This window comes from Coffea arabica, chromosome 4e (assembly GCF_036785885.1).
Source record: "Coffea arabica cultivar ET-39 chromosome 4e, Coffea Arabica ET-39 HiFi, whole genome shotgun sequence".
In the NCBI taxonomy this organism is placed as follows: domain Eukaryota; kingdom Viridiplantae; phylum Streptophyta; class Magnoliopsida; order Gentianales; family Rubiaceae; genus Coffea; species Coffea arabica.
In genome coordinates this window covers 18,035,585-18,062,337 of record NC_092317.1, presented here as the reverse complement: position 1 = coordinate 18,062,337, position 26,753 = coordinate 18,035,585, and the positions used below count along the sequence as shown (strand labels likewise).

The 26,753-nt window shown below is 36.6% G+C and overlaps 2 protein-coding genes across 9 annotated transcripts; one reads left to right on the top strand and one right to left on the bottom strand.

Moving 5' to 3' along the window:
* Positions 1-348: 348 nt before the first annotated feature.
* On the bottom strand, positions 349-6,724 carry LOC113741728 (uncharacterized). 2 transcript variants are annotated; one of them, XM_027269329.2, is made up of 6 exons: positions 6,436-6,724; positions 6,040-6,325; positions 5,506-5,725; positions 2,674-3,256; positions 2,156-2,277; positions 349-652 (listed from the first exon to the last, which is right to left on the bottom strand). In XM_027269329.2, exons 2-6 carry the CDS (start codon positions 6,101-6,103, stop codon positions 541-543), a joined length of 1,101 nt encoding a protein of 366 aa, XP_027125130.1. In that variant the 5' UTR covers positions 6,104-6,325; positions 6,436-6,724; the 3' UTR covers positions 349-540. The 2 variants fall into 2 exon arrangements, with proteins under 2 accessions (XP_027125130.1, XP_027125131.1); XM_027269330.2 differs by having other exon boundaries at positions 5,506-5,668; positions 6,040-6,722.
* Positions 6,725-8,995: 2,271 nt separating this feature from the next.
* Positions 8,996-12,481, top strand: LOC113741339 (uncharacterized). 7 transcript variants are annotated; one of them, XM_072047750.1, is made up of 5 exons: positions 8,996-9,352; positions 10,830-10,897; positions 10,971-11,062; positions 11,180-11,509; positions 11,616-12,481. In XM_072047750.1, the coding sequence occupies exons 4-5, from the start codon at positions 11,180-11,182 to the stop codon at positions 12,081-12,083; spliced, it is 798 nt and encodes a 265-aa protein (XP_071903851.1). In that variant the 5' UTR covers positions 8,996-9,352; positions 10,830-10,897; positions 10,971-11,062; the 3' UTR covers positions 12,084-12,481. The 7 variants fall into 7 exon arrangements, with proteins under 7 accessions (XP_071903851.1, XP_071903850.1, XP_071903849.1 ...); XM_072047749.1 differs by having other exon boundaries at positions 10,826-10,897; XM_072047753.1 differs by having other exon boundaries at positions 9,002-9,352; positions 11,431-11,509.
* The last annotated feature ends 14,272 nt before the right edge of the window (positions 12,482-26,753 follow it).

The following is a 26,753-nucleotide window of genomic DNA, read 5'->3' as shown; positions in this document are numbered from 1 at the left end:
TTCAACCAGCAAAATAAGGGTAGAAGACAAAAGCGTCATAAAAATCAAATCAAATCAAAGTCATAGTATTTGCTGTTATTCAGGAGCTTTCAACGACTGCAATGCACATTCAATGGAAATCAATTTGCGTAAATAAAATTCCGACATCGATCCGTTCCTTCAGATATCAAGCGGGAGAGACCTATTCACCAGATGCACTTTTTTTTCAGTCCACTACTATGATTTTGGAGATTTTTTTTTCTAGAAAACTTGCCATGAACAAGGCGGTTTGAAAGTTGACATAAAAAGGAGGCAGAAAATTCAAATATTGCCTTTGCCACCACTACAAATGTTTTTGACCGTCAAAAATTAGCTGCAAACCATCTCATTCTTTTCCAACAAGCAGCTTACATTCAGTGGTAACATTATGTCAGAAGTCGAAACCTAAGTACAGGGAGGCGTAAAAAAAGGAAAGAAAGATGTCTTTCTGTACATGATGTACGAAACATCAGAGTCAATCCAAAACATGCAACTCCGCTCAATCACTTTTCACACACAAAATTACAATTTTCTCCACATATTTAGAAAGCCATCAGCCAGAGACTTGAGGCTTTTCCATGTAAAAGATTCGATCGGTGAATCTGCATCATCTGTCTGCTCTTTGGACAGGTCCCTGGATAACAAATGATCACATTAATAAGACGCTAAAAATAAGAGGAAATAATGAGTCGCTGTAGCAGCCAAACCGCATGAAATAAATATCCATCAGTAGGTTGAAGCAGCTGAGTTTTGATGCGTGCTAGTTTCCAACATAAAGTTACGTATCACAATAGACAAGTTGACTTACACTAAGAAATCTGTTCAGTAGAATTCATGTTCATCTTCTCTTACTAAAGCAAACTACAAAACAATCAATCTACAATCATCAATCATCCAAGTTTGCTTCCAATACATGGTAACTTCAAGCCTCTATAGCAATTCATTGGCAAAATTGTATCACAATGTTTTGTAGAAGCCATAAAAAGTATCTGCTTATTAACTTCCATGGTATCATCTGAACTTATAAAAGCAATTAGCATAAAAATTCCAGAATGAGGTGGATTTTGGAGTTACGTGGTAAAAGAAAGTATGAAACAAGCCTCCTTGTCTAGGCACTAAATGATGGAGACATGCACACACAAACATGCACGAGGGTAAGAGAGAGTCATGATCACAAGTTGCTAAAAACTGAAACTATCATCTCATATAATCCAACTAATCAGCACATAAGGCATCAGAACATAGCAGGGGCCTGTAGTAATTTATCTGTGTTACTTTATCATCAAGACTAAGTTAAACTGAGAAAGACAGACATGCTGGGACAACTGCAGCAGACAGTCTACTGGAATATCTAGTGTGTGTTCAAGACAAGTCAACACAAATTAAGAGTTTTATGTATTTGTGTTATCAGTGATTAAAATACAAGTCAATGCAGATACTGTTGTTCTTTGGCAACAACCACTTGGTTAAAGGAACCGCAAAATTAAGGCCATGGAAAAGGCCCTTTTCAGAATCTCACTCTTACTATTCTGTAAGTCTTATAAACCAAATTTGCACATTCTCTTCTACCAGGTAACTATGAGGATACCCATTGCCAGGCAGAAGCAACTACAGGCAACCTGGCTCTAACTGTATCAACTACTGTTGAAAGCCTCAAAAATAAAATCCATGAATTATATTAGATGCAAAGAAAAGCAAATGAAATCATTAAGAGGAAAAATGAAAGAAATAAAACATTAGCCATGACAATAATCACTATACGTCAACCATGTCTAGCTCAGAAGGTTGAACATTGGCTTATTTTAGGTTGGGAAAAAATAGACTTACAGGCTACCCGAATGTGAAAGTCTGCAAAATCTAAAGATCGGGGCAAAGAAACAATCCCACAGGAGATTTGTTCTGTGAACCCTAGCCATATTCATGATGGAAAGTTTACAGGAAGCAAGGATTGTGCAGGCAGCAATATAAGATGATGTATGCTACCAATAAGGCAAATGTTATCATGATTTTCCTTTTATGTTTTCTAAGGGATGAAATCATTATGCATAAAAAGCTTCAGAATGCAAAGTCCAACAACATAGTGCCCAGCAATTTGTATCAAGAAGGACGCAGAACAAGAATATTATAAACATCTTACCTTGTAAGCTTCTCTGGTTCAGGTGATTGCTCCAGCTGATTATCTTTAAATTTGATGACATCACATTCTGGTTCTTCATTACGCGAATCACTTCCGTCGGAAAGTGCTTCAGATTTATCACTCTGACATAGACATATTCTCACACCATAAATGCAGATGTAATTAAAATCCCAGTCTGCATGAGTAATATCTCTAATAGCACCATAAAAATTATATGTCCTCTCAACAAATAGTGCACAAAAGTTCAGCAAGTTCCCTTGACTGACAGCAACTGGTAAGTAATTGAGATGCACAAATTTGATTGTCGATTGACTCATTCCAATCTTCACTTTTGGCAATAGAGAAATGGGAAATTAAAATTTCGCAGACATGCACAAGCTGAGATGATATACGCCAAGAAATGTGCTTTTCTTCATTAATGACCTCTTTAATTATCAAATGAAAGGGACGTTAATTTTCTTTATTTCATCTCAAATTCCTTTGTGAACTGTAAGGTTGAAAATTGATTCAATACTTACCCTTGCCGAAGATGTTCCAGTTTTACTGAAAGAAATCTCCTCTTCTGAAACTGAAGGTGATGAATCTTGTTTTGGATGCTCATCACTCTCAGGTAACGAGTCATTTTTGTGAACTGCTTGTTTTTCCCAAGAAGTTCTTAGTGGTGGAGATTCATTCTTAAGAGCTTCAATGTCTGATGATGTCTGCGCAACTGATGGTACTGTAGTTTCTGTCAATTCACTTTCCCCAGCTGTTTTTTTTCTTATTGGGGCTTCACTCACCTTGATAAGATAATCTGAAATCTCTAATTCACCTTTTGTGGATTCACTATCTCGCAATGGTGTTTTAACAATTTCCTGAGTGTAAGCAATAGTATCTTCTTCAGTTGCAATTTGGTTGCGCAAAACATCTCCAATAATGATTGATAGTTCAACCTTTCTCTTGGTTTCTGCTTCGATTTCAGATTCCTTCGTGTTTATAGCAGGCATTTGAGATTTATATTGCAACTCTTGTACCAGCATTCTCACAGTGTAGTATGATCCACCAACTTCTCTTTGAGCTTCTGAAACAGTTGGAAACTTCCCCAAGTTCAGGACTCTATACCTGCAATAATGATACACACTTCTGCTTCAATTTCAATGGGTAAAAAAAGTTTGTAAATATAAACACTGAAAGGGACTTCTATGTAACAATTCAGAATTCCTCAGCCCAAACTTCAGAAAATTTGTCTAAAAAAAATGAAACATCATTAGAGATCAAATTGTCATAGCAGCCCATAAATCTAGCGTACAATGTAAGCATATCTTTTTGGTAAAGATTAATTTCAGGGCACAAAGAGGATGCTCTAGATTAACAAAATAAGGTATGGCATGTAAAAATTGTACCAACCCTCTATAAGCTACAAAAACATTTCCCCACAACCACCGCTGCATTGCCACTCGTGTGAAATTGACATAGACATTGGTCTCCCCCCCCCCCCCCCCCCAAACACAAAACACAAAAAAAGGAATGCGTGCCTTACAGCCACCGTGGTGGCACTGACACTGTTGTGAGAACAAGTTGGGTACATCTAAAATGTTCTATTGGCAAAAACAAGAGGAATATTCTACGGACGTGAGAGAGTTCTTGTTCTCATTCAAGGGGAACATGCAATGTAAGGGCAACCCAAAAAGGGGGGAGTCACGGAAAAGTTGGCCCCCTTCTTTTTCAATTAAATAGAAAAGGAAATGATCACCCCACAAGCCACTATGTAATAGTGGAGGAGGCCATGGTAAATTGGACGTAACAAAACCATCCAAAAGGACTAGAAAAGGCATCTTCTTCCACATTTTTATTATTCAACAGCAGATTGCACAGCAGACAGATTCCGACCATAAACACAGCATCCTTTAGATCGGTACTAGTGACCCCCAAGAACCATCAACAAATCTCCTGATTGATTCCAATGATTCACAGAGTGGCTGCGTCCCAAAGGACGAATATTCTCTCCCCTTTTCTGAACAAACTCCAACTCAGGAAAAAAAGAAAAGGAAAAATGCTTTGGAACATTTTGGCATACATCATGACCCACTTGGAAATCACGCCTCAGCCAGAAAGCATAAGAGGGATATGGTAATCACCAATTATAGCAGTAAATGACAAGATAGGCCCTCCAACATCCAAAAACCATCTCAAAAACTGTATTTCATACTGATGCCTTCAATTCATCATGTCATCCACATAATTGAATCTCCACAACCACCAGTAGAGGCCCAGTGAAGGCTCACAGGTGCGCCTTCTAAAATCTCCACATGAGAGGGCAAAGACCAGCTCCAAACTCACAAAGTATTACTTATGCTTCATCTGTTTTTCGCTATTTTACGTTTGTCTTCATTTCAGCAACTTTATGAGCTACTGTAGTTTCTCCAAACATAGATAATACCTTTTGGTCTGGAAGCTGGATCAAAAAGCAAAAATCAAATCTATTCCATTTTTTTTCAGATATACTAATCCTTCATTTGCAGGTGCCTTGTGCACAATTAGGTTACACAGTCTGGTTCTCCTTTGGTATTTGCATCAGTTTCAAAAAGAAGATCCCACCCTACAGAAGTTAATAATTGCTAGCTAGGTTATAACTAAGTACTGCCGGTTCCATATCTATTCAACTGCTTCCATTTCACTCTTTACAAATATTTATTCACAGTAGGGATGTTCATTAAATGGTTTAGGCTACATTTGGTTCAAGATCTAATTTAATTTTTTCATAAAACTTAACTGGCCTAAGTCAAAAACACATTAAAATAATAACAATAGCAATAATAATATAATATAATCACCAGGAAACAAAATAATGAAATCTAACTTCAAAATGGTCTAATTTCACAGCACTGGCTTTGGGTCAAAACTGGGCTAATTCTAATTTTCTCTTGGAAATCAATTCCTAGTTGGACTCACAAATTTAACTTTGGGGCCATAAGTATAATGCATTGCAAAGCATTTCATTTAATTAACTCTTAAAACTTGTATCTGCAATAGGCCAAAACCTAGGCCACTATAATTTGTACCATATTTGGTCTTCAATAAAAGACAAAAGGCATGGCATCCACAAGTGAAGAATCTATTCTTAAACTAACCCCAAGATATTCAACTTTATGTTTGTATATGATCATCGAACATAACAGACTCAGCATTCATATACAAGCTATTTTCATCGGCTCTAGCTTTCATGTTATGCACAAGAATACTGCATAGCATATCCAACTATGGATGAACATGTATTCAAAAGTGGTAACCAAAGTTTCAACCAGAAATAATGCCAACACATTTAAGCTGAAAGTCAATCAAATAGATACATAGTTGTGAATGATTATTACCTGTGTACAAACGATTCCACCATAGATCTCCTTTCATCCTTTGAGACCCTTTTCCGACCCTTCCTAGCTTCTGATGAAGAGTCTGAAGCAGCAGAGACCGCAAAGGAGCTTCTGCGCCATTGGAGTTTCGATCCACCCACAAGATTTGATGTCTCAGCAAAAGCTATGTTGCACCGAAGTACAATATGATTGTCAGAATTCCAAACAGATCTTAAATAGCCTACAATGGAGAGTGCATTTCAAAATTGATCATAAGAAAAAACATTCCTAACCAATAAATCAAAAAAAAATTATGGAAAAATTTTACCAAAAAAGAGAAATAATTTTGACGAAGACCTAATTTCATACACAGCAATTCCCAGCCAAATTTAGGGAAAAAATATTCATAACACAGGAAAAACAAAATTAAATAGCCAGAGAAGCTTCTATAAATGAAATTGAAAAACGAAATAAAAAAAGCCGATTGGCAATGAGAAACAATTACCAATAAAATGGAGAAAAGAAATAGGAAAGAGGAGAGAAGAAAAAGAAAACCTCTAGCGGAATAAGAGAGCTCCGCCGGAGAAACAGACAGCCGCCTCGCAAAGTGCCGCTGCATTATCTGCGACTCCGGTTGTCTTGATACTACTATTTCTCGTAGAAATAAGATCAATGCTCCAATTACCGCTAGCGTTTTTCCACTTCACAACTAACTACACCTTCACCGGACTCAGGAGTCTCGTTGTCGTCGGAGACAGTCCTCCTTGGTCCGCCACCGATATTTGCCACCGGCCACCGGTCTTGCTCCTATTTTGGTGAGTTTAGCCTTGTCCTCTCCGCCCTGTATATAGTATATACCATTACTACTAATTAAATAATGGTATTAATACTACATCTGAGAATCAACAACAAAATCAAAATCCGAGCATGCGTTATGTTCTCTTTCGTCACCTTCATAGGCACTTTAGGGAGGACTGGAGAAAAGGGGTTTAACGTTGTAATATTCAGGGGAGGGGGAGGGAGGGTTTTGCGTTGCTCCTGGCAAATACTTGGCTGTATCTGGTCTATGACCCAACAGATAGACTCTGCGATAAATGTTTAGCCACGTCATCCCCTAGCAAGAGTTTTGCGTTTGCCTCTCATTTAACGCTCTGCCTCTCTTTCTTAGGCACTAAATGTTTGCAACAAACGGGGAGAGAGAGAGAGAGAGGTCAACTCAGACAGCTGGTTCGGAAAGCGAAAATGATCAAAAAAGAAAGGGTTGGGCGGGAAACTAAATCCTTTCTTACGTTAAAGAAGCCCATTACTACTTAAAAAACATGTACATGTTTTCTTCACTATATCAGAATGAGTTCAGGGCAAAAATGATTCTTGAATTTCAACAGTAAGTGTGGGGTTATGTTAGGAATGTACCAGTGTTTGTAACGTAATTGGAGCATTGAGTACAAGTCATTATAATTAATTTAGTTTTGTTGTAATTTGTTCTTTCAAACATTTAAAGTTAGGGGCAAGTTTGACATGCGACAATGTTTGATGTTCGATTCAGCATTGGGTACAATTGAATTCAACTTGTGTTTTAGTGAAATTAAATAAAAACCCTTCTAATCATTTAATTATATTAACATTCAAGTCTCTTAATTTCCTGAAACCTTTCTCATTGGTTCTTTGCAAACTTGTTATATATAAATGTTAAGATACACCATTGATGCCAATTAGTGGAGAATTTTGGCTTTTTTGGCCGTAACCATAATAACCCCCATTTATTCAAATTCCTTTCATTTACCTGTAATTTTGATTCACCGCAATTATGCAACCTATTAATTCGGATATTACTACATTAGCTACTCATCTTCCCCATTTTGTAGCAACTTTCTTAATAGGTATGTTTTTTCTTTAACCAATCTACTTTTTGGTTGTAAGAAATCTATAATCTTATAGGTTGAATGTGCAATAATTTTTTAGTGTTTTAATTTAATTGTCCATGTTAGGTAGGTTTGATAGGGAGGAGATCACATTTGTTAATTGTTATTTGTGGTTTAAGGTAAGTTTATCACCATAACTTTTCCCACTTACAAACTGCATCTACTTCTTTTTGCTATTTTAACTATTAGTTATGGTAGTTTTTAAATCGTTTGTTACTTTACTAGTGATTTTATTTGGGCAATTTTTTCACTTCATTTTATTTGCCAAAAGGTTTAACTATCTACTTTAAACTATTTGGTTGTAAATCTAAAGTATATATTTCATTACTTTTAATTGTTTTCTTGAATTGAGTAGATTAAGATGCCTTAGTACCTTTTTGAGATAATTATTCCTCTAAATTAGAAGGTTAGTTATTGTATATCTTTGCAATTAGCTCAAAAACTAATATTTCGTGATTATAATCCCCTATCAAGAAGTAGATGCTTTGCTATATCTCCTAAATCATACAATAAATTATAATTGATTGATTGGTCTATGTGAAGGTCTCGTAATGATATGTCTTTAGAATCAATATAAATGCAAGAACTTGGCCTGCAAGAACCAAAATTCCATTAGCAATGATTTCTTCAAGCATGCTAATTATTCAAATCTCACTTATATGACAAGATAATGCGATGGATTGCCCTCGTATCAAGATAAAATTCAAACTCAATAGCAGATTTTAATATCCCTAAAGTGCATGAGCAGATATAAATAAGTATTTTATTTTACTAGGTTGGATGCAAAGTAGTTGATCGTATCTTATAATTATGTTTCATTACATATTATATTTTTTTTGACTTAGTATGTAACTTAAGAATTTTCTATTTAACATCACATAATAAATTTATCATACTTCAATTCTTATACTATAAAACACTAAATAATAACTATTAACCATCTTTAATCATAGGCACTAAACTCCTATGCGCACGGGCATTTCCTCCTAGCATGAATAAATACAACTTACTAATATTCTGATATTGCTCTAATGCATTCCAAAGTATACTGAATAAAAGGAAGAAATATAATTTTGGTGCTTAGTGTTTGGTCTATATACTAAATTGGTCCCTAACGTTGCAACTAAAGGAAATTTGGTGGCCAAAGTCTTTGATTTCATACAAATTTTGGAACACTAACAGAAAATCATAATAACTAATGATCACAATTGAATTGACGTTAGTCAAAAGTTCTAATTTTGCATTTTTGGTCTCTAATATGTGGAATTTTGATCAATATAATCCTTTTGATTTCAAATAATCATAATAACAGTTAAAAAAGAATAAAATGTAAATTAAATTAAATATATAACAAACGTGGTCTTTGCATAAAAAGAAACCTAAGAGTACTTCATATCAGCACAACCTTGTCCTTGAGCTTAAAGTGCAACTCTTTGTTAAATTATTTGCAATTTAGTAAGTATACACAGATAATACATAAAAATAAAAATTTGTGGAAAAAGATGAGAATTCTAATTCTCACACACAACTTTATTCTAATTACTATTACAAGGCTCCGTTTGGATTTGGAATTATTTCAAAAAACTGTTTTTGTCTTTCAATGACACAAATGTTGTGACCCAATAACAATTAAGTGTACAGTTAAACAAACACAAACCTACCTCATTTTTGTGAAAAAAGCCCCAATTGTGTTGTATTCGGCTATTCTTTGACCACTCAACCCTAAACCACTTTCTCAAATGCAATTCAGTGTGAACGCCGCTGCAAACCAAAGTCGAACTAAATCTTTGCTTCTGGAAATGCTCCTCTAAAGCATCCACACTAACTGAGTTTGCTTTTCCGCCGCTTCTCTCACGTTTTCAGACAATCCAAGCAGAGACTCGTTGCGAGACTTCGTCTGGCATCAAGGAACTCCGACTCCCTCTTCGCTCTGCAGGTTGAAAAAGGTATGTTTTCTTTTCCCTGCTTTGAAATGCTTCTTAGCTTATCCAAGTCTAGAATAATGAGTGGGTTTTTTGTGTTTTGGTTAAAAATGTCTAATTGATGTGGCCAAATCACAAATATATGTGATACACTTGCGATCTGGTTTCTAGACGAGGTTCGATTTCATTCAAGAATGGACTTCATTTGCGGAGATTTTTGCTATTTTCGAAGAATTTTGGAATGCTTTGGTAGAAAATTGCTTGCTTTATATTTTGAAAACCTTTTTATGGTTGCATGTCAGAAGTATTTTTGTCTGAGGATTTAATGAATGCGAACATATTTTCCTGGATTTATTTGGTTGGATAAAAGGGAAAAAAAATAATTGTAACCATTTAAGTGTTTGCTTATACTGCGGAAATAAGAGGGGCACATTATTTTTGTTATGTAAGTAAAAATGAACCAATTATTTTGAGTGCTGAAATAATTTTTTATACTTAAGTTTTTTTTGGTAAGAAGATCTAGGAAAATATTACAACAAAGTGTGGGATAGTTTGATATGTTAATTATTGGATAGAGTTTAGTAGAAAGCATTAATCTGTTGCCGTGCATTGAAGGCATATATTCACAACCTTGGCTCTTGAAAAGACATTGAAGTTGCTTCCCAAAAGCTATTGTGAATTTGAGGTTTTGGTTATTCCAGTGATTTCAAATGCCACCAGAAACCTTATTGCTGCTTGCTTCATTGTTTTATTTTAGTTATGAGCGTTTGGACAGTTTTGAAAACCTGTTGAAAAGATGTGTAAAATGGGTTTTGGATGAGTAGTTCTTACTTTAGTATGCTAATTTTTTATTTTTGGAGTATGATTTGTAGTCTAACTTGAAGTAGCTAAATGCTTGTCTACCATTTTTCTCTTGGGGGATACTGTTGGTGAAATTATATGTTCACATCTAAACCATGCTAGCTGCTTTAGGAAAGCTTAAATTCTATAAGCCAAAATAAACAAGTGTAGCCTATGCTGCTGCCATGACTTAGAGTGAAGCTTTTGAGAATATTAAAGTGGAAGTTTTTATGTAGTTGGGAAGGTCAGAGGAAGTAATTTGCTGCATATCCTCCCCTCCTTAGCACACTAACTTCCTAGACACCGTCCACTTTCAAGTGTGCTTACTGTGAAGCTTTTCATGTGAAAGCTGATATGAGAAAAAGCAGTCTGTGGTGGAATAAGTTTTTATCTGTCATATTGCTGATCTCAATGGAAATTAGTGTAGAGCAGCTTTTGCTTAGTGCTTTTCCATATTGTGCACTGTCCTCTCTGTGTCTTGCCTTGTTTAATTGCGGATTGAACTCATGTTGTCATATTATTCTTGCCTAATTCTGTGTTTTTTCTGCAATGAATTGCCTGATGCTATTTAAGACTTGTAAATTTTTTTCTTTGGCCTCGAAAATACTTGATGTCTACTGTCTAACTTCATATTGCTGTTCGGTGCTAAAAAACAAGGTAGTCTGACTTGTATAGTTGCTGCTTTCTAAGGCTACATACCCCCGCCTATTACCCGCCGTGCTGCCAAAGGTATATTTGCTTGGTTCCCCTTTGTTCACTGCCTTGTTTATTGGTCAGTAATTTTATTCCTATGTCAACACAGCATTGAAGCATAAAAGCATCTTGTATACTCATTCATCCAACTCAGCTTGGGGGGAAAACGATTTAAGGCAGTGCATTTCTAACTACTACAAGGTAATTCTTGCTCCTCTTCCAGTTTGGTTATTGTTATGTCATCTCTGTATCTTGAATAATCATTCCTATCACTTTATTTCTTTGTTTGTTTCTGGATTTGTTTATGGGTTAATTAAGATGAGAAAACAAAGGCGAGGAGGTGGGGAGCGTTTGCATTTCTCTAAGCAGCATGAAATTGATTTTGCCCACCACCTTGTGAACATGCATAGAGCTACTGAAATTAGGGACAATAACATTTCTAGCTATGTGGTTCCCGAAATCCAATGGCGGTTGAACGGCCAATACGGCACCTCCTTCACCTTTGGTAGTATAAGAGCCAAATACTATGCTTTGCGAGAACTAACCAAACTGTACATTGCCTTCAAAAGGTTGGGAACGGAATTGGGTTGGGATAGCCAGAAGTTTACCTGGCTTATGGACGATAACAAGTGGGCCGAGATAGAGCAGGTATAACTATTCAATAATTGAGTTTTTATATCTACCATGACTGTGTTTTTACTCCTTATATGTGCTGGTTTTGTTAACTCCCTTTTGGCTGTGTTTTTTTTACTAGGTGAACCCAAAATTTGTAAAATTTCAAAATGACTGCTCAGTCTATCATTTACTTGAGGAGGTATTTGTCAATCAAGGCGCAACGGGAGACTTCAGCTCTGGCTTGGAGAACAACCCGCGTACTTCAGCCGAGAAGCAAGACATGGAGACTGCTGCACGATGTGCACGGGGAAAGGGAAGGTTAGACTATGCGGCCGAGGATGCTGATATTGAGGTAGTTGGGGTGAATGAAGAGAAAGGGAAGAAGGGTAAAGGAAAGCGGAAGTCGGGTGATTGCTCAAGCGGTAGTCCAATGTCCATCACCTCTGGTTCAGTAACTGGTAGATACCTCAGGGCTCTTGACACTATTGAGTCGCTGGTTAGTCGAAAGAAGAGCAGCGGCATGAGTGTGTTAGCCAGCTCTCTGACCAAGCGTCGTTCTGGCCGCTATCTCTCGAAGAAATCGGACTATGAAATTGCCATGGAATAATTTCGGGGATTAGCGAACGTGGCCTATGTAGCCAAAATGGCCGCTGTTGAAATATTGAAGGACTCTCAAGAGTTGGCTATTTGGAATTTAGCTAGATCAGACGCTGACCGCATTACCTTTATGAAGTTAAAAGGCTGTTTCCTGCCTGACCATGGCACTCAGGAGCCCCCTCCCCCACCCCCGTTAAAGTCGTTTGTGCATTGGGAGCACTTCTTTGAAGCTTGACTTGTTGCCTTTGTTTGTTTATACTTGAGACAGTTAGTTATAGCATTTGCTATCGGAACATTTGAGTTTTTTTTTCTTCGATTGTCATTTGTTTATTTAAATTCTGGATGCTTTGTGGCCATGACTTTGTTGAGTATTTTACAATTCTTAATGTTGAGTATTTAAATTCAGGATGACTTTGTAGCCATGACTTTGTTGGCTAGTATTTAAATTTAGGATGCTTTGTGGCCACGATAAGTTAACAATGAGTTTTTTATTTTATTCACAATGTTTGTGGCCAATTGGGTGATTGCTCTAGTATTTTAGGATATTGCTAAACTGTACATTAAAGCATCATTCTAACTCCATGTGCATTGAAGGATACTATTTGCTACTAACACTGGCTTGTTCGTTGGTGTCTTGAAAAGGAAATTAATGACTTGCCTTTGTAAATCGCATATAATTTCGAGTATTCACTATTGCAGGTGTATAGCTATTTTTAAGTCATTTATGATTAATTAGGAGCCTATTGATCTTGATTTTGATCATTACTACTGCCATAAACCTTGCAGATTCACCTTTGACGAAGCTGCACCAATAATACTTGAAATGGAGTATGATCATTATGCACATGGTGGGGAAACTTCTGACGAATCGGACGAGGAGGAGCTCATTTTGACCTTCACCATGTTTGTACTTGTTGGATTGGCCTTATTCGACTCATACCTAAACCCTTTGCAGCGGTGACGAATCCGAGATGGTTCACAGTCGGGTGCTCAATGGGTTCTAGAGCTAATAAATGGCCATCGAGATAGAATATTCGATAACCTTCGAATGGAAGCTCCCTTTTCCAGTAGTTATGTGACTTGTTGCTTGAGCGGGGCTATTGGGAGCCGCACCCTACACAACGGGTAGGAATTCATGAGTCTATCACCATTTGCCTTCTGTGCTTGAGTTATAATGAGCGACATAGGGTGCTAGCCGAGAGATTCCAACATTCTTCCGAGACAGTGAACCGCCATCCACAACGCTGCCTTCGATCTCTCGTTCGATTGGGACGCAACTTGGTCAGGCCGATAGATTATCACGTAATTCATCCAAGAATACAGAACAGTGCGCTGTTCTGGCCATGGTTTAAGGTTAGGGATTTAATGTGAAGTTAGTATTTTATGAAAACCTATTCAATATGTAACGCTGGCCTTTGTGATTAGGATTGCGTTGGAGCTATTGATGGAACACACGTTTCACCTTGGTGTAGAGCCGAAGACAGGGATCGTTACCGGAATAGATATGGCGGCTTATTATAAAATATTCTAGCCGTGTGTGACCATAATATGAGATTCACTTATGTCAAAGTAGGGTGGAAGGGTAATGCCCATGATTCTAGGATCTTACGAGATGTTTTACTTGATCCTAATTGTGCCTTTCCAATGCCACCAGCAGGTGCGTGAAAATTAAATCAAATAATGCCTTGCCTAACTGAGTTTTCTTATTGTTTAAATTTGAGTTGCCATAATGGACTTAACTATAACTACATGATATGCAGGTAAGTATTATGTGGTAGACGCGGCATACACAAATATGCCAGGATTTATGACTCCCTTTAGGGGTGCACGGGGAACCCCACAAGAGCGGGCAGCAAAAGCACTTTTCAACAGACGCCATGCATCGTTAAGAAACATTATAGAACGCACGTTTGGTATCTTGAAAAAGCGATTTTCGATACTTAAGGGGCCCATGCAGAACTATTTGATGGCAACACAAAATAACATTATCCTTGATTGTTGTGCCTTGCACAACTTCATGCGCAATTATGTTCCCAATGACGTATATTTTGTTGAAGAAGAAGCTGATGCAGCATTAGTAGATAATTTAGACCAGGGCAACCAAATGGCCGGAGCACAACCACTGGATATATCGGCACAAGGAATTGCTGGCTAGAATGAAGATAGGAGAGCAATAGCCAATCACATGTACTATCACCAATATCAGTAGAACATGGTGATCTCTCCCTCGTGGGGCTTTTCTAACTATAAGAAGGATTGTCAATGCCTTTGTAATAATTAATGTTTCCACGGACATATTATATCTGGCACGTAGTCTTATGAAACCTATGTATCTTGTTTACGTTTAATTGTACCACTACAAACGGCATTAAGTATTGTAGAAAGGATAATTATTGTTGAAAAATTTAACTGCTGTTTTTTCAAAAACAGTGAATCCAAACATGTTTGTTTTTTAAAAACAATCTATTTTTGAACGATAGCTTCCAAACAACATTTACTGTTCTTCAAAAAATAAACCGTAAATTTTTTGAAAAACACCCTCAAAAACAGCTAATCCAAACGGAGCCTAAATTCTTGAAATACTTGTGGACATAAATTTCAAATAGTTGTAGTTAAAAATTGTCATTATAATAGCTAGTTACCTGCCCAAAAGTATAATAACTAGTTAAGACAAGTACTAATACAAAGTGCTTTTAGAGTTTTTTTAATAAAATTTTTCTTTTTTTCCTTGTTATAAAAACCTAATGTTGCAATGATATAGTTTTAAATCAATTATTTGTAATGTTCACATAAATTGATAGTATTGAAGAATTAAAATAATTTTATAAAATACCTAATTTAATTGATAGCCTATTTAAACGCAAAAAGGAAAAAGAAAGAAAAAATTCCTATTTAAAAACAAAAAGGAAAAAGAAAGAAAAATTTATTAGATTATCAACATAATTTAAATATATAGTAGTGTATTTGCTCATATTTTAAATAGATATTTTGAATGCTTAGTAACCAATGTAAGTGAAAAATGATAGAATTCATTATTAGTTAATTACTCATAATGCAAAATAATAAAAACACTTATAGTGTACCCACTCTTAGACTAATTATATATGCAAAAAAGAAGAAAGATATGAGACACTAGTGACATAAATAAATGAAATAAAGAAAATGAAAGCTTAATTAGAATTCCTAATATGAAACATAAGAAACTATAACGATTTGAAAGCCAAACAATGGAGACAAAAAAACCCATACTCAAAATTGTTGACTAACGATAAATTGATTTTGACAATCATGATTGTTAAATTTTTGTCAATTATCCTTAATTTGCATAAAATCAGAAACACGGAGAATCAAATTTATTTTAGTCAAAATATTAGGAACTAATTTGGTATATGGACTAGAGATTGAGACCAAAACTATATTTTTCTCTAACTAAATTCTTCAATTATCTACTTTTTATCCCTACCTCTAACAAACTTTTAGTTGTATGAGAAAAACTAACATAAATGTCATCCTGAATGGAAAAAATTCTTGAGATTTTTCCTATATTGTCATCGATACAAAATGTATCATAGGCTAATTACACGTTGCCCCGCGAAAGATGGGCTTGAGTAAAACCTTACCCCCTTAAACATACTTTATCTCCTATCATTAATTTCTTAATGTGCCAAAATCACATTAAGTTTCCCATGACAAAATTGTCTCTTGCTTATTTGTTTTAACATATTTAACAATTTAGAACTTAGCAAACAACTAATTTTTTTTTTCAACCATTGCAAAAGTCCATTTCGACATAATTCCATATTATGAGAATATAGTTTACGTTAAAAAATTAATTTTAGAAACCAATAAATTGGGAAAGCAACACAAAATTCGAAATAAAATTATTTAGCAAGGTGCAAATTTGGCATAAAGATATGAGAATCTTGATTACTATTTAAAAGGTGATCTGATTAAAAGATAAGGGGAAAAATCAGGGATCTTAAAGTTACTTGAATAATATTCCTAGTAGCTAAAGTAGATATTACTCCTATGAGAGTTGTCTCTGTGGGCGTATCTGCTGCTTATGTAAGTCACCATCTTTCCTAGGGTTTTGCTAGACTCCTTTTAGTCAAAATCCAGTGAAGGTTTCATTGTTTCTAATATAATCCACCCAAAACCTTCTACTCCCACACAACTTTCCTCCTCTTTACTTTATAGTATCATTTTTTTCATTGCCTCATTCTCTATTAACTGCTCTTTTCTTTTGCAGTGTTTGTCTTGGATGCTGTTCACCCTCTCAGCAGTGACTTTGACCTCTTTTGGCACTTGTTCAGTTGGAAACTCCTTGGTGATGGCTGAAGATCTAGAAAAGCTCTATGCCAACTTGATAGTTCGTGAGAATGAATCCAACAGGCTAGTAATCCCCCTAACAACCAACGCTGCTGTCCAACATAGTGGCTCCTTTTGCCCTCTAGGGAAAGTCCTCTCCACGAAGCCTATCAATGTGGAAGCCGTGATAAACACTTTGAAAGGGATATGGAACCCTCCGCATGGGATTTCTTACACCCTCATTGATGATAACATCCCTCTATTCCGTTTTTTCCACCCAATAGATAAAGCTCATGTATTACAAGGATGTCCATTGTCCTTTGATCAAAAGCTTTTGGTTCTCACAGAATATGAAGGTGATGTCTCTCCTAGGAAGATTCCTTTTTCCCACTGTGATTTTTGGATCCAGGTTTTCAATGTTCCTTTAGATATGATGACCATTGATACAACAAAAATCATTGTCTAGGGATGTAATCAAGCTACTCATGAGTAGCCCGGTCAAAAGCTTGAGTCGAACTCGGTCAACCCGAGTTCGAGTCGAGCTCGAGCGGCTCGATAAGCTAAACGAGTCGAGTTCGAAAATCCAAAAGCGATGCTCGAAGGCTCGTCGAGCCTTATCGAGCCTTTTAATTTTAATTATTCAATATATTATTATTATAAAATTACTCTTATACCCAAAAGAGTTGTTGAATTTACGAAATGTTTCAAATCGTATAAAATTTTTAAAAGGGCAATAATGTTTTTTCGCACAAAAATTATCAAGAAAATGAAATTTAGTAACTCGAGCTCGGTCGAGCTCAATAAGGCTCGATTGACTCGAGCCCATGCGAGTCGAGCTCGAGTATTGCGAGCAAGCTTCGAGCTCGAGCTCGAGCTCCAATAATACTACTCACTCGAGCACCTTTCTTGTATGTCGAGTCGAGCTCGAGTATGGTGATACTCGAGTTTGACTCGACTCGATTACAGCTATACCTAGCAATTGGGCGGGTTGAACGAGTTTTGGACGGGTTAATATTGGGTTTTCACTTAAATGGGTTATACCCAACCAGCCCAACTTTAGATTGGGTTGATTTTGGGTTGAGTCATATTAGGTTATCTCAAACCATGACCCAAATATGACCCAACAAATTAATTAATACATTTTAATACATAAACTTTTTCACATACATTTTAACACACAAATTTTTTTTTCACATATATAAACACATTTTCACATACATAAATGTATTTTCACACACACAAACACACACTCACTTCTTAAGTTCCTTGAAAACACATCATAAATAGAATAATATTTTATATTGCTTGTATTGTGAATTTTAGATAATAAATTATACATTTAAATAGATTAGTTAAAAAAATTGTTTACTTTGTATTTTTTTAATATTACTAATTGATTGAAACTTATTTTTGTCATAACTTATTAACACTTTTACTATTCATATCTGTTTTATTGTAAATTGTAATATTCTATGTATATAAATCATTGAATGCTAGATTATATTATACTCGAAAATGTAAGTAAGAGACATATAATTTGTTGTATAATAATTTTGAAATTATAGAAAATAAGTTAGTACTTTAGTCCTTATATTCTCAAAAATTTTGATTCGACGTTGATTCTGCAAGTTGAGTCCCAACTTTACCTATTGATTCAATTAATTTTGTTGAAATTGCCTCTTCCATTAAGTTTAGTTACTTGTGCACACACTTGTTAGAAAACAGAATTTTGTGTCGGAATTTGTTTACCTAGTGTAGTTATCTAGGTTCGAAGTGGATTCTCCCTCTTCTTGTTCCCTTGTATCTCCATTAGATCCTTCCCTTTCCCATAGCCACTTTTCCTTTACCACAAAATTTTTTTAAAAAAATACTTAAACAAATGATAGCCAACTATATTGATTCGAAGTTAATATCATGATCTATATACATATAATATATATTAGAAGGTATTTTTTTTATTGATTTGATACAATTAGATAATTCATCACCTAATTAATTAGAATCATCTAGGATCATACATGATGCTATGGTCATATTAATATTTTAGAATTACCACAGTTCTAAAAAGTACTAGTATTGGTTTCCAAAAAATTATTAAGGAAAATCCCAAACTTTTTAAGAAATAAATGAGAGGAGAATTCATGAACTATTGACATTTTTACCACCAAAAAAAAAAGAAAAAAAAGAGGAGGAAAACAACATACTTTTAAAAGGCATTATAAATTATTATAGAAGTTGAACAAGTTTAACTACTGTTATAAAAGTAAAATAAGCATGAGTTTTTATTTCAATTTTTTTATTTTAAATAAAAATTAAAAAATGATTGAAAATATATATATGAGAATTTTGAATACAAATTAATTAATGAATTATTAACATATGTCCAAATGTAAATAGTTGGGCATATATGTATTAAATCTTGTATTTATTATTTTGAATTACTTTTAAACAATTTGGATATTAGGTACCCAAATAAAAAATCCAACCCGTCCAATGAATAAGTTGGGTTGTTTTTACCCAACCCAATAAAACCCATAACCCAATTGACCTAACCCATCCTCTAAAATTAATGGGCGGGTGGGTGGGTTGTTGGGTTTTGGGCTTTTTTGCCACCTCTAATTACAGCCCTATCATTGTCAATCACTTAGGATTTTATGTTGGTGTTTACTTGAATGTGGATGGGATTACATGGGGGGGGAAATATTTGTGGATTTGAGTATCGATTGATATTACCCAACCTTAGAAACGCATGTTGCTGATCTCTCAAGGGGATAAAAAGTTTACTTTATATCTTCAATATGAAAGGCTTCCTAACATTGCTTTTACTGTGGCCCTTTTGGTCACAGTGATCGTGACTGTGAAGATCGTCTCTTGGATCCAACAAGTGACATGACAAGAAAGACCTTCCCTTCAAGTCCTGGATGAAGATTAACAATTCCATAAATTTGGCACCAAGACCTAGGGTGGCAGAAAGGAAAGCCATTAATGGTTCTGATCATGTTCGGAAGGAAAAGACTTTGACTAAGTTTCAAGAAAAGTTAGATCCTATGACTACAGCAAATTGCCAGAACGAAGTAATTGAGAAGCAAATTGAGTCTTTCACGACTACCACTCAAAATGCAGTTGCTCACTTAAGAAAAGTTAATCAATCTTCCCCTAATCATAGGGAGAGAGAAATTTTAGGAGATGTTATAGCCCTTAAGGAAATTGACTCAACTTCAAATCATGCTAGTAGTAAGAGGAAAGGAAAGGAAATTGCTCTCGAGGCTCCCACAAATCAGCTACAAGATATGCTTGTTGACATAAACTCTTCGGCAACATTAATGACATATCAAGTGTTCCTGATTGAAGGCTCTCGAGCTCAAAATGGCAATCAATTTCTAGTCCGAGTCCTATTAAAGATTGAAGGCCCAAATAATGAAACATGGACAAGAAGGCAAAGGAAGCAGCACTCCTCTACGTTTGTCTCAAGGTCTCAGAAAGTTTCAGGAAAAAGGAAATAGTACAGTAACATTACTAATGTGCTTAATGTGGAGAGAACAATCTCAGTAGGGAAAAAGCATAACCTACTGAATGAAGATGAAAGTGCAGATGGATTGCCTCCTGCTACTTCAGGGAAAATGGACTTAGAACTCAATAATGAAACAACTGAGACTAGTTCCCAAAACCAATCTAGCCGAGCCCAATGAATATTTTAAGTTGGAACTGCTGAGGGCTTGGGAACCCTCGGACAGTTCGTGAAGTTTGTAACATGATCAGACCAAAGTTCCCGATATTGTATTCCTAATTGAAACAAAATGCTGCAAGCAAAAGGTTGAAAAAAATAAAGACATTACTCAAATATTTTGGTGTTTTAGTAGATTCATGGCCCCAGTGGCGGTTTAGGTCTCCTTTGGAGCAAGATCACAAACATTTCTATCATAAGTTTTTTGCACCGTCATATTGATTCAAAAGTATAGAGGGAGGATGGAAACATCTCATGGCAGTTTACAGGGGTGTATGGGGAACCAAATACATTGTTGAGATGTGAAGAATGGTACCAATTCAAAACCCTCAAAGCTCAGTCAAGTCTCCCATGACTTTGCTTCGGTGATTTCGATAAAATTCTTTACCAGGATGAATTCTACAAAGCAGCCAAAGTCCTCAATGGTAGATTGAATCTTTTCGAGATGCTCTTAATTACTGTGAACTGTTTGGCCTAGGATTTGAAGGCTACCTGTTTACTTGGCTTTGGAACATGGCTTCCCTAGGAACGGTGAAAGGTCGCTTGGACAAAGCTATTGCAAACCAATCTTGGAGCACTCTCTTCCTTTGGTCTTTTGTTAGTCATCTTTTCTCCCATGTTTAGGATCACCACCCTATATTGATTTCGGTTAGGAAACGAAATCCATATATCTTTACAAGAAGGAAAAAGAACCGTTTTCGATTTGAAGCTATGTGGCAAAAAATTGAGGATTGTGCTCAGGTTATCAAGGATGATTAGTTAATAGGTGGAGACGTACTCCAAAATTTGGACAACTACAGAATAAGGTTGATAAATTGGAGTAGAACTTCATTTGGTAATGTCAAAAAAGAAATAAATCAGATTTGGAAAAAGATAGATCAACTGCAACAAGGATATATCTCTGATTCCATTAAGTCCGAAATTGGAGAGTTGATAAGTACCCTTGATATATCATGGACAAGGAAGACTTAATGCGGAAACAATGCTCAAAAATCCATTGGTATTAATAGAGAGATTGTAACACGGCTTTTTCCATGCACATGCCACGAAAGAGAAGGGAAACGAATACTATTAAGGGACTCAAACACCCAGATAGGAGTTGGTGTGACAAAATTCAGGATATTGAGAACATCATCACTGATCAATTTGATAAGTTATTTGCACACTCCAGCCAAACTGAGAGGGATCTCCAAGTTGTTCTTGAGTGGATAAAGGCCAAGGTCACTACTTAGATGAACGAACATCTTCTCGAGACTTTCACAGCAAAGGAGGTAACTAAAGACCTATCCGAAATGCACCCTTAAAAATCCCTAGATCTAGACGGTTTTAGTCCTTTTTTTTTCAAAAAATTCTGGCATATCATTAGTCATGATGTTACCAAGTTTGTTTTGTCTTTTTTAAAATAGTAGTGTCTTTTGAAATCATGTTACTTTTAGGCATATTGTTCTTATTCCAAAATGCAAAACTCCCAAAACTATCTCCTAGTTTAGACTCATTAGCCTCTGCAATGTGATTTATAAGCTAGCCTCAAAAGTCATTGTCAATAGGATTCAATCTATTCTATCTTGAACTCCCAATCTGCTTTTATACCTGGTAGATTAATCACACATAATGTGCTTGTATCCTATGAGTTTCATTATTTCATCAAAACAAAACATTGGGGCAGAGGGACTTATGTCTCTTAAATTAGATATGAGCGAGGCTTTTTGATAGAGTTGAGTGGAACTTTTTAATTAAAGTTATGAGTGCTCTTGGGTTTGCTAATAAATTCATATCTCTAATTTTCAAATGCATTTCTCCAGTCTCTTTTTCCTTCATCTTGAACGAATCCCAATTTGGCTCACTCATTCTACAAAGAGGGTTGAGGCAAGATGATCGCTTGTCTCCGTACTTATTTTGTAATCTATAGGAAAGCTCTCTCTTGCTTGTTACAGGAAGCTGCAAGATGCAACAAGTTCAAAGGGATTTTCATCAACAGGAATACACCTCCAATATCTTCTTTGCTATTTGCAGACGACACTCTTCTCTTTGGGAAAGCTACTATTGAGGAAGCCATCAACTTTCAACGCCTCCTACACATCTATGAAAGAGCTTCGAGACAGTCTGTGAATTTTGATAAGGCGGCTATAGCTTGCAGCCCCAGTATGTCTCCAAGCATAAGAAGAGATATCTTATTAATCTTAAATATGCCAATTGTTGATTCCTATGACAAGTATTTGGACCTTCCAGCTATGATTGGTAGAACGAAATCTCAAGTCTTTGCCTCAATTAAGGATTGAGTTTGGTAGCGTCTGTAAGGATGGAAAAAGAAAACCTTATCTAGAGCAGGAAAGGAAGTTCTCTTGAAAGCCGTTGTCCAAGCTATCCCAACCTACATCATGTCCCATTTCCTCCTCCCTGATAATGTCATCCACAACATTCAATCATTGGCTTGCAATTATTGGTAGGGTGAAAACTCAGACAACCACAAAATACATCGGGTTAGCTGGGATAAATTGTGCATTCCAAAGGACTCTGGTAGGTTGGGTTTCAGAAATTTGAAGGCCTTTAACTATGCTTTGCTTGCCAAACAAGCATGGAGGATTCTCAACTTTCTAGGCTCCCTTCTACATTGAGTTTTCAAAGCTAGGTACTTTCCAAATACGAACTTCTTCCAAGCCAAGTTGAGAAGCAGATCATCTCTCATATGGAGGGGAATATTTGAAGAAAGAAAGGTCCTTGAAATTGGTAGCAAACTTCGAGTTGGTTTAGAACACTCTATTCTCATTTGGGATGATCGTTTGCTTCCACAGTCGAAGTCATTTTGCATCTATTTTGTGAGAACCCGAAAATTTTCTTATTTTCTAGGCATTTATTTTAGTCTTTTGTGCCTAAATTCCATATTTTCTTTCTTATATGAATATTTTGGGAATTTTATGAGAACATATGATTTTTAAAATATTTTTCCCATATAAATTATTTTCTGTGTTAATGGTGGTGTACAGTGGATGTGGGACCCGCTAGTGCGATAAGTGCGGTAACCATAGTTAATTGGGAGAAGTTGTATACAGGGATTATATTACATGGTATTGTGAGCTAATTAGAGGTTAGCTAGTTAATTAAGTATTGCAAGACAAAGAGTTGAGATAAGCTTAAAAAGGCCACATGTTGCATTTTCATTGGATGGTGGACTTTTGACTAGTCTTTCTTCACCTTTACTAAAATAATTTTGACCAAAAACCATCTTCATTTCTAAGCTTCTTGGCCGAGCAACTAGAGAGAAAAGAAGAGAGAAAGCTTCTTCAATTTTCTTTCCTTTCTTGCTTGAATCTTGCAAACCTACCGTTTAAATTCCAAATTCCTTCACAAAAGTGAGTTGTTAAGCTAGATTAAGGCTTTTAGTGGAGCCATTTGTGAAGAACAAGCTTCAGTTATCTTGCTTCTTGGAGTTGCAAAGGTGAGTAGGCTAGATATCTTCCTTCTCATGATAATAATGATCAATTAAGGGTTTCTAGTGGTGAAACATGTCATTTTGTGGATTATTTCATAAGTTATGGTTGAGTTGTCTAATTTTCCTATTTATTGAGGATTTTTTTGTTTTAATATATAAATTATTGTTTACTCATGGATTGATGGTTTGTTATGGTGTGAAATGGAGTTTATATAGGTTAGTTACGATTGTTTGCAGAAAATTTCGATTTTGTACAGAAATTTCAGCTTTAGGGTTCCAAACAGTCCTGTTCTGTCTGGATTTATTTGAGCATATTAGAGGCTGAATCAGGCTTAGGTTAAAACATGAAAGTTGTAGCAAATGGTGTTAAATAGTTTCCTGTAAAATTTCAGATCGATCTGAGCTGTGTAGTGTGAGAAAAGATAGAAATACCGTAGACTGCCATAGGAAGAATTCGCTGGACAGGGTGGACATTTCACCCAATCTGACCGTGACTTTTCACCCTGATCCTTATCGAATTAGATTTTGGTCAAAACATGAAAGTTGTAGTGCTAGGTCTTAGCTTTCCAACGGCCCTGGAAACACCTCAATTGGACTTCAGTAGCCTGAATTATGGTCATTTAACCATACTGCAGTTAGCTAACCTGTTTGTGCGATACTGATTTGGTACATTGAAATTTTGGCCTAGCTACCCTACGAACTGGACTGAGTGGTTTTTATCAAAGTTGTAGCCCTTTATCTTAGCTTTGAAACAGTATAAATTGCACCCCAATCCGATAAGTGTAGCTCCAGTTGTGACTATTCCACTAAGTAACGTCAAAACTGTCTTTTGCTTTTCAACTTAAACTTCATTTCCGCACATGTCCCTAGCTTGACTATGCACTTATACATTCTATTGGGCCTTATTTTTGGTAGTGCGTGGATTTGATTTGACTCGTGTTCGAGTCTTAATTGTGATATTCTTGTTGTATAGGTCGTGCCGGTAATCCGACGCCTACGCCTGAAGCTAACTTGTGAATTTGCTTACTTACCTTGGTGAGTGTACCATTATATGGTCTAATGCTTAGATGGTTATTTATATTTGTATGTGTACTTGAATGGCTTGAATGAGACGAGAGTGTACTTTATCGCTTCCGATCTCTTATCTGTATTACTGTTATTGTCAAATGTGAAATTGTACACGTGTGATTTGACATGGCTTGGGGCTTTGCCCGACAACTTAACCGTGCTACCTGAGCTCATACCCCATTGGTCTTTAATCGAGTCGAGTCTGCAAGGGATTGGGCGAATCAATAACGGACCTTTAGTTCACTACAGTCGAGTGGAGTATTAACTCCTCGACCTTATGGTATACTCGAATATTACCCTCGCTGTTACTGTGAGGGCCCGGTAAGGGGGTGATCGGTGGAAGGGATACGAAGTAAAGTGGGGATCTACGGGATGTTCTTCTTTTTAAAGGTTGACGGAGTGTCAACGAATTGAAGATCAAGTGTGGCAAGTGGAAAGTGGCTCTTGAGAGCCAATTGTATCTTTTTATTGACTTGTTTGTTTATGAGTTTTGGGATCACTATGTGAGAAAAGGTGTTTACTGGTGTGTCTTGTTGGTACCTCACGAGCGTAAACTCACCCTCGTTACTTTGTTTTTTTTACAGGGATATGAATGACTTTTGGGAGACTATATTGTTTTGAAGCACGAGTTGAGCTAGTTTTTATATAGTTTGAATATATTCTTTTGTAAAGCTCCTCGATGGTTGAAAAAACCCTAAATGTACTTTGATCTAAATATCTTCCTTTTGATTTGTAAATTACAAACGTCTGTGTATAACACTGTTAAACCCTGTTCATGTATCCTATTTGGTTTGGAAATGTTTCTCCGAGGTATATGGTGATATCTACATTCGATTAGATTCTGGTTGGATAGTGATGTGGCAGTCACTATTCATTTGCGATTTCAATTTTCGTTTCTCATTTTGCGGTTTTTAAATCGCTTGAGAGCGCTAATATTTTCCGGAACATTTTAGATTATATATGACCATCTTAGTAGTTCTGGCGAGAGTTGGGCAGACAGTCTTCTAACTCCTTTGGTATGCCCTAGGAAAAGGTGGGGCTGTCACAGGTGGTAGCAGAGTCTAGGTTAGAAATGACCTAGGCAAGTTTGAAATTTTGTTCCTCAGGACCTGTGAGGGAAGTGTTAAGGTACTGTTAGGTGCAATTATGCTTACGTTGTCTAAGATAAGAGCCCTTTTATTATCTTTGTAGGTTATGGCCGGAACCAGTGGAGCGGGCGGAGGTGAGCCATCTTAGAGGCGCCCACGAGTTATCGACTACCAGGAGAGGCCGGGAGGTCCGATCCGGTTTTGGTATACTGCCAGCCGGACCCACCGTTGTAGGCGTTGCCAGTATTACTCTTATGCTGACCATGTGGTCCTGGCGGTGCTAGATGAGAGGAGGAGACTTAGGAGTGCCGCCACCAGGGATCACACTGAGGCGCTTAGATTGAGGGGTGTTCTAAGGATGCAGGCTGACCGGATTGGAGAGCTCCAAGGAGACATAGCTATGGAGCAAAAGCGAACGAATGCTCTGAGGGAGCAGTTGCAGGTGGTGAACACCCGCCTTACTAATGTCGTCCGGGATGTTAGAGACCGTTCTGGAGGCATTATTAACGAGTGCGAGGCGCTAATCCAAGGTGTGATTGGCGCTAATGCACAAGTAGTGGCTCCTAGTGATAGTACACCTGGCGAAGGGAGTACCCCTAGTTCTAGCCAGGGGGGAGAGTCTGTGGCCTCCGTATGGAGCTAGGCTAGAGCTCTATTGAACCACTTTGATCCCGTGAAGGGAATAGTTAGGAAAAGCGCTTAGTTAGTTGTTTTGGCCTAACTTTGTATATTGTTTTGGAGGACCCTTTTTGTTTCATGGGATGACTTTTGTATGTACTTGACTGACTGTTTTTGTATAACTACTTGATCCTGTAATGTGTTGTATGTATATGTCTTGTGTGTGTTATTGGCTTATTGGATCATGTCTATGCTTATGTGCCCCTTTAACATTATATTTGTGCCTCGATTTTAGTTTGATTTAAACCAATGGAGGGCACTCGTAGTGGACGAGGCCGTGGGCGTGGAGTTAGGTAACCCACGTCTGAAAGGGGTACTGGGGAAATCTCGTCTGGACCAAACCCTGAATCTAGGGTTGATCCCAATGTCCAAATAGCTGCCGCT